Here is an 8,513-nt window from a genome sequence, read left to right as displayed (position 1 = left end):
TAGGCTATAGCAAATTATTTCGCGGACCCCCTATCACTTTAAGAACAGCTGGTCTACACAGAAGAAAGCCCTGTGTACACTCTGCCACTCAACACGAGTTGTGTTGAGCTATTCATTAGTCTGTTTGTTTGATGAAAAAAGAGGAAATGTTGTTGCAATAAATGCGTTAAGAATCCGAACAACTACAGCAGTGGAGGACATAGCTTTCAGTCACGTGACTGGCTCGACGACTTGGAGGGCAAAATATCCATAGAACTGCAGCACAAGCCTGTCAATTTTCCATCTGTTTCCCAGCCGCTAATATTTAGATCACCTCTCAAAAGAATAAAACAAAGTATGTGAACAAAATGCAAGTTTTGGCCATTTGCAATCCATTTTAAGCACCCGCGGCAATATTTCAATCATTAAACAGTGCGACAAAACGTTGTAAACGTTGTAAAAACACTTAAAGTGCCTTAATATATTTAAAACAGTAATATTAAAAGATCAAATTCAGTAATCTCCATATTAATGATGCATAGTTTACATAGGCAAGCAGATGAGGCCGGAATATGAACGCAATCTGCTTAATGGATCAGTTTTCCTTATAATGGTTTTCTATGGGAAACCATTTAATGTGAAACTAAGCACATTGTGTTTATATTCTGGGTTCATCTGCTTGCCTGTACAAAATATACATCATCAATAAGGTGTTTACTGAATTTTGCCTTTTAATATCTGCGTTTTACTACATTACTACTAGGAAGGTGTGCTAGACACTGATTAATGTAACATAAAAATACTATACATATTTATATATTTTGCTATTGTATTGTGGAGTGACACTTTCATAAACTTTTCTATACCCCTCTGATTATGTAATGGTAAATATTACAATATCATAGCACAACAACAGTGATCAGCAATAATGATAAGCCTAATACTCACAATAAAAATAATAAGGTCTATAGATCATAACACAGTCTCGGAGGTAAAAAGTGGATTATCCTTCACCTTAAAAATGTTTGTCTTTTCATCCTGAAATGCGAGGCAAATGTTGGATCACAATATTAGGAACCACAGTTTCCACAAATCCCTTCACTCGATTGGGATGTTCTCTTTTATTCTGGAGGGCAAGGGCAGTGACTGTACCATCGAGCGTATTTTGCAGTATTAAACACGTATTTATACCAATTTCATCAGGCTCTGAAAATTCTTCAAAAAGAACACAAAGAATGGCCTTCTCAGCTGCCATAGTTGCAACTCTTGCGTCATCAGAACAGTGTGTTCAACGCACCACCGTTTCCGTTTAAAAAACGTTTTGCACCGTTTTGCCGGGGCTGAACGCAGCCCTGATGACGGCACGGTTTGATCTTCGGCTCACCAATCAGCAGAAAGGGGCATTTAATTTCCGACCAATTGTAGAAATTGAATATTCTCGTAAAAGGAACTGTTTTCTAATTTTTCCACTTTCAATATTAAATAAAAAAAACGAATGAACAAATGATACACGAATTCAGCACATATATTTTTCTCCTTTTTTATGTTTTAACATTCCTCATTATAAGTCACTTTACTAAATGAATACAGGTAAATCTTGCACTTTTTTACTTTATGTTGATATAATTTGATAAAATTTTAAATAATAAAAAAGATAAATATATAGGCTACTAGTCACTGGTTTTGTGTAATGTTTAATTCATGTGATGGGGTAACCTGGAATACATGACAATACTGTACATCCTATACATAGAGCCAGATAAGCCATATACAGTAAGTTTTCTTTAGAATAATATCTGTTTCTGTCCAGTTAAAGCCATGGAAAAATGCAAGGCTCAGCCTGAGACCCCAGCAAACAAATGCAATCGACCACCCGCTCTCCTAATACTTTGTGCCTGTATGCCGAACAGGACGGTGCTGATTCGGTTAACTAGGTCACTCGCACCCTCGATCTTAATTCACCAAGCAGAACTTTGATTTCTGGCAGCTCAACAAGGCCCCCACAGAAACAGGCTCATTCAATCGCTGGCTGTTTCCAGGCACCTGTTCAGAGGTGAATGCGTGCAGCTGAGGATTGGATTAGCTGACTTATTCTTGCACAAAGTGCCTGAATCAAATCAATCAGAGGCCTTTCCTTCCCTGCTCCTCATCTGGGACTTCCTCGGAATTGCAGCAGATGAAAGACTTGCCTGCCTGTTCCCTGGCTATTTCTAACAAAACACCACAACAGCCTTTGATGGACCTCAGAATTTGGCAAGAGAGAGTGTGTTATGGGATGTTTAAATGCTTTTCAGTGTATAGTTATACTCTATACTTCATTTATTCACATGCTTCTCTTTATTTCAGCTTTAATGCATGATGGAAAAGAATGAAAAAATAAAACTACCGTGAATAAATCTGCAAAGGTGCTATTAGATTTCATGATGCACGAACAAGCAGTTATGGAACTGCTTACTGCTAATGCACACTATATACAACAAAATAAGCGTGGAATAGATAAATTTTAACAGACAGCGAGGCTGACAGGATCTGTCCTAGACTAGAGTTATTCCACATGATCTGGTTCCTCTGCAATCAGACGGAAGTGCAGGAGCGGGTCAAGTTCTTTGGGTTGATATTTCCAGGTTTACGCATTGCTGAATTAACTCAATTGGATACAACAAAGTTCATCGACCTGTTTACGAAAACCTCACAATGCAACATCCTGTTAGCATCAGAGACAGCAATGGAAGAGGAAAAATAAAAATGAAGAGAATGAGGAAAGAAAAAGATAATTTTATTCCAGTTTAAAGTACATCTTCATCTCCAGAACTACCACTCCATTAGATGATGTTGCAACAGAAACATTTTCTCTCAAATACAGAAAATAAAGAAATATATTTAAATAAATAATGCTGAACACATCAACTTCAACCAGCTACTTCTTGGCACAATGTACTGTATAATTTGCATACATATACTGGCAATGGTATACATATAGCCTACTTTATGGTCTTTTTTCATCAGAAGTCGCATCTGTTTGGGGGGGAAATAAATAAAATGTACCTTCCGCACAACACATTTGTAAAAGTGCAAAAAACCTTACAGTACACGTGGCAGCAGATACACCTACTGATGACATTTTGACAAATATTTCAACATGCTCATATGCGTTTAAGAGTACATGTAAAAAAGTAATGCCGAATGTACGCAAAAAGAGACCAAACACGTATTTCTAAAGACACAAGTTGTGCCCAAACTTCCATGTTCTTTAACAGTGTTGCTCATGGCATGGCAATGCTACCTTCGCATGAAATATTCAGTACATGTGACCACCGCTGCTAATACTCCAGATTTTAAGCATCAGTTGTTTAGTTGCTTGACCGAGGTGCTTTATAATGACAAAACGAAAGGCACAGCCTCAGACCCAGTGTCTTTTACTCTGTCCTCATCAAATCAATAGCCCATCCGACAAAATTTCTGTATATTATTTCAGATAAGAGCATCAACCACCTGTTTCATACTCCACGCCAGCCCTTTAATATCTGGGATCGATAATGCAGTATGTTTCATTTCTGTAATGTCTCATCTCTCCATAGCTGTCTCTTTCGTACACGTTTATTAGATCTTATTGCTATTGATCTGAAACTTTTCGTGTGCCAATTCTTTACATCTGTTTCCTTCTTACTTTTCATTGACGGAACACAAACACATCATTGTTACAACATGTGACCACCGCTGCTAATACTCCAGATTTTAAGCATCAGTTGTTTAGTTGCTTGACCGAGGTGCTTTATAATGACAAAACGAAAGGCACAGCCTCAGACCCAGTGTCTTTTACTCTGTCCTCATCAAATCAATAGCCCATCCGACAAAATTTCTGTATATTATTTCAGATAAGAGCATCAACCACCTGTTTCATACTCCACGCCAGCCCTTTAATATCTGGGATCGATAATGCAGTATGTTTCATTTCTGTAATGTTTCATCTCTCCATAGCTGTCTCTTTCGTACACGTTTATTAGATCTTATTGCTATTGATCTGAAACTTTTTGTGTGCCAATTCTTTACATCTGTTTCCTTTTACCTTTTCATTGACGGAACACAAACACATCATTGTTACAGTGGATATAAATAGTGGCCTGACTGTCAGCTGACATGACATGCTCACCCCTGTTGTGCCTCCAGTCCACTAGGGGCAGAGTGTGGAGAGTCCTTTCATGACGATAATCACTTTTGGCTCTCTGCCGCTTGCTTCGAAACGTATTCAGCCTCTTACACAGTCACCTCTGTCTTACTGTTGGTTACAAAGTAGGGTTGCGTGGGAAGGTAATGATGACTGCGGGCAGTGTGTAGCTCATTAACCTGCTCCACCGTGCACATCTTCCTAGGGCCGTAGGTTTTGCGTCGGCCCGCAGTCTCTGCAGCCTCCCAGCTCCTCAGCATGCCGGGGTTTGCGATGGTATTGGAGCTGTAGGCCATTGCGGGATGGGCCACATTGGGTTTAATGCTCTTGGGCTTCTGTCCATTTTGCTTGAGGCACGGGACCTCTGTGACGTAGGAAGCTGTGGGCTCCACGTGCTCCATTCTGACTGGATGAAGTGGCAGGCTTCCCTTAGCTGCCAACTCGACCAAGTGGCGGTGTTGCTTGTTGAGGAAATCACCGTTGGCTTTGGCCGCTGATCGCAAGATAGAGAGGAAGAGTGAGGGTAGTTGAGATATCATGAGAAATAAATTTGCTTTCAATTAAAAGAGGTTGATTTATACTCTATGCAGACCAAAAATGCATTAATTGAAATTATGCAGCAAAAATAAGCAGTCACTGGGAGGTATTGAGGAAGAAGTAATATAGATGCTATTATTCCTAAATGAAAAAAAATTAATAAAAAAAATAAATAAATAAAAATAAACAGGACTGTTTTGATGCAACAAAACTGTAGTTAAGGTGGACACTGTGTGCCAACTGTAATGGCTATTTTTGGCTGAAAGAAAAACAATTGTAAAACAAAAGCTATTGTGATGTCAATAAAGTCATGGCAATTATGAAAAAGACAGATAAACGAGTCATATCATAATTTTTAATTATATATTATTAATAGTGCTGTCAAACGATTAATCGCGATTAATCGCTTCCAAAATAAACGTTTTTGTTTGCGTAATATATGTGTGTGTTCTGTGTATATTTATTATGTATATATAAATACACACACATGCATGTATATATTTTGAAAATATTTATATGTATTTACATGTCTATATTTATATTCATATAATTGATATTATAAATAAATATATTTAGTATATAAAAATGTTCTGAAATATATACATGCATGTGTGTATTTATATATACATAATAAATATACACATACATATATTATGTAAACAAAAACTTTTATTTTGGATGCAATTAATCATGATTAATCGTTTGACAGCACTAATTATTAATAAATATAATTTTTTAGTTTTATGTATTTAGTTAGTTTTTGTTAGATTTTTAGGAGATTTTCCCTCCTAATTCATATTAAAAATTAATATTTAAAAATAACAAATATAACAAAAAATACAGTATGTCTCATTTAAATCTTAAATTTATTAAATCTTGAAATATGTAATTATATTATTTATGACATGACATATTAAGGTTACACTTAATTTTGATAGTCCACTTTAGACATGCTACTAACTATAAGTAACTTTGCAACTAAATGTCAACTAATGCTCATTAATTTGCAACTATGTGTCTACTAACTCTCAGAGTAGACTGTTAGGTTAGGTTTAGGGTTAGTAGAATAAGTTGGCATATACAGTACTTGCAAAGTTTCTCATAGTCAGTATGTTGTATATGTCGTGGACCCATCAAAATAAAGTGTTAGAAGATATTAAGCAGACAGTCTGCTAATACTCTAATGACTGCTAGTTGACATGTAGTTGCAAAGTTACTTACTGTTAGCAGAATGTCTAAAGTTGACTATAAAAATAAAGTGTTACCCATATTAAAATTGCAGTGTAAATTAGAAGTGGAAGTAGCAACAGATCTTTTTTTCCGTATTGTGTCGAAAAAATTATCTGATTATCCGTCATTTGTTGAATGGATGGTCAAATTTCAGAAAGCTTTTTATAATGACATGGTATATAGATTATATAGTATACAGAGAATATAGTAGGTCTCTTGTTTCAATGAAACATAGAATTATGACATTTTTATGACAAATTATAGCTTAAAAAGTTTTATCCATGCATGCGTTTTTATTTTTTAAAAAGATCTATTTTTCTATTGTTCCCTGCTGGTGGAATGACCTGCCAAACTCGATTCGAGCAGCTGTGACTTTAGCCATCTTCAAGAAATGGTTAAAAACACATCTCTTCCATCTATACTTGACCCTCTCAGACTAACACTCTCTATTCTATTTCTGTTCTATCTACTTGTTCACTTTTTATTTATTATAAAACGCTTGACCCTCTAAAACTAACACTCTGTATTTTATTTCTATTCTATCTAATTGTTCTATATAATTCTTTTTATTTATAAAAAAATTGACCCTCAAACCCTAGTAAAAATGTAATATATTTAAAATAAATGTATTTAATAATAAGTATACTGACATCGCTCGAGACTTACTGATATAAAAATTATAATTAAACTTTATTTGGAGTACTACTTGTGCACAATGCACATTTCTTAATATTATGCCACGAATGTATTTTAATGTCACTATTGATGAGGACTGTATGATCTTTAAATATTGGTCTTTAAATGCGAGATATTTAAAGTGTACCTGAAGTATACTTGCAATAGTTCCACTTTAGCGCAATCAAATATACTTCAGTATATCTTTAGTTGGACTTCAGCACTACTTCTGCACAATTCAAGTGGATTAAGTACAAAATTAGTTGTTCCAATTTAGCAGACTTTAACTATACCAGTTTAGTATACTAAAAGTACATGTAAATTTATATGTAAATGCATTTGTGGTATACTTGGCATGAAATAAATACATTTTAGTATATTTATTTTTCACTAGGGAACACTAGCATTCTCTATTCTTTTTCTCTTCTATCTACTTGTTTTCTTTTTATTTATTATTTTAAAAAACATGGTGTGTGTACTGCATTAGTCACAGCACTTACACATTGTTGCTCTTATGTTGGTTTGATTGCTTCTATTGTCCTCATTAGTAAGTCGCTTTGGATAAAAGCATCTGCTAAATGACTAAATGTCAATTTAAATGTAAAAAAAAATAATAATAAAACATATGCATGGATGAATTATTCACAATAAAAAACAGCTGGTACACAGTGCACTAGTAAGGTCAGTGACCCACCTTTCCTTCAGAAACATTAGCAACTGAACGCACGAGTTTAGCACACAAGCAGTTAAGGTTTTCAATCTGTGGTCAGTTAGGCCTGTCACGTTCCTTTGGGAGATGTGTCCTTTTACCAGGTGATTCATGTTTGTAAAGGAATCATTACTCTTAAAGTACCAGGCATCCTAGTGTGACTTCCTCAGTCTGCTTTTGATGGTCGGCCGCTTTGACGACCTTGAAGATAAACTTTTCACGCTTAAAATGAGTTTGGTCTTCGGTGTAAAATCTTATTTATCACTCGTCTGCCCCTGTGGGAGAAGACGAAGACGTCATGCACAGTGAACATTTTTCCACCGTTGCGCCGCTCACTATATCAGATACACGGATCATCACAACAGACGGGTGAATCAATTACAGTGCTCAACTGTGCACATCCTCAAGAGCCATAATCAAGATGAATCGTGGTTTTGTAACTAGTGCCCCCAGACAGAGTTCAAATATCTATCGGCTCGCAACTCCACGCATGCAGTTAGTGCCATCAGGATCTCAAAGGGTTTTGGTGGGAGGAAATTCTGGTACAGGCCTTTATTAGATGCTCCACTTCTCTATGTCGGGTGGAAATCCAATTCTGTGACCTTAGAGATGTGTTTGGGGACTGAGAGAGAAGTATTGATTTGCAGAATTGGGACTTATCAGCTCTAACAATTCTGTACCTTTGAGAATTTTCATGGAGGAGGCAATTAAATAAGAAAAAATAAGTATGACACCAGAGGGTGAGTTTTTCTTAGTTCGATGATCTCATATGGTATATGTCATTCATGATGAGGTGAAATTAGAACATTTGGTAGGGGCAGGAAGGAAGCTTGAAGTTACTTCACAGTATAAATAGGGATGTAATGATGCACCCTGAGACGGATGAAAATCCATACAAATACGTGACAAATCGAGTCGGTTGAGATTGTAAACGAATCGCAATACAGTTGGGGGTGGAGGTTTATATGAATGTATCTCTGAGGAGAACTGACTGTCTTTAGAAAAGTTTAGATTGTATTTTCTTTTGTTTTTTAATGAGTTTTTCTGAGTTTTCTATTTTGTTTAAATGTTAAAATATTTTATAGTTTAATGAATTTAGAATTTCACAGTCTAGTGCTATTGCTATCTAATGTCATGTTTAATTCAAGTGGGTTGTAAAGATTTCAAGTTAATACAATTTTTTTTTTTTTTTTTCATGCAAAAGCCTTGGTTTGTTTT

At 35.7% G+C, this 8,513-nt stretch overlaps 1 protein-coding gene across 1 annotated transcript in view; it reads right to left on the bottom strand.

Moving 5' to 3' along the window:
* Window positions 1-3,984: 3,984 nt before the first annotated feature.
* Window positions 3,985-8,513, bottom strand: part of shisa9a (shisa family member 9a) — a 36,990-nt gene continuing 32,461 nt past the window's right edge. The window contains exon 4 of the mRNA XM_016546167.1: window positions 3,985-4,637. Coding sequence (XP_016401653.1) covers window positions 4,234-4,637 — 404 coding nt within the window. The 3' untranslated portion in view covers window positions 3,985-4,233. The remainder of the gene's footprint in view (window positions 4,638-8,513) is intronic.

The sequence above is a fragment of the Sinocyclocheilus rhinocerous genome, unplaced genomic scaffold (assembly GCF_001515625.1).
Source record: "Sinocyclocheilus rhinocerous isolate Xijiao unplaced genomic scaffold, SAMN03320098_v1.1 scaffold820, whole genome shotgun sequence".
In the NCBI taxonomy this organism is placed as follows: Eukaryota; Metazoa; Chordata; class Actinopteri; order Cypriniformes; family Cyprinidae; genus Sinocyclocheilus; species Sinocyclocheilus rhinocerous.
Note: the sequence above shows the minus strand (reverse complement) of the source record. Positions and strands in the feature narration are given on the sequence as shown.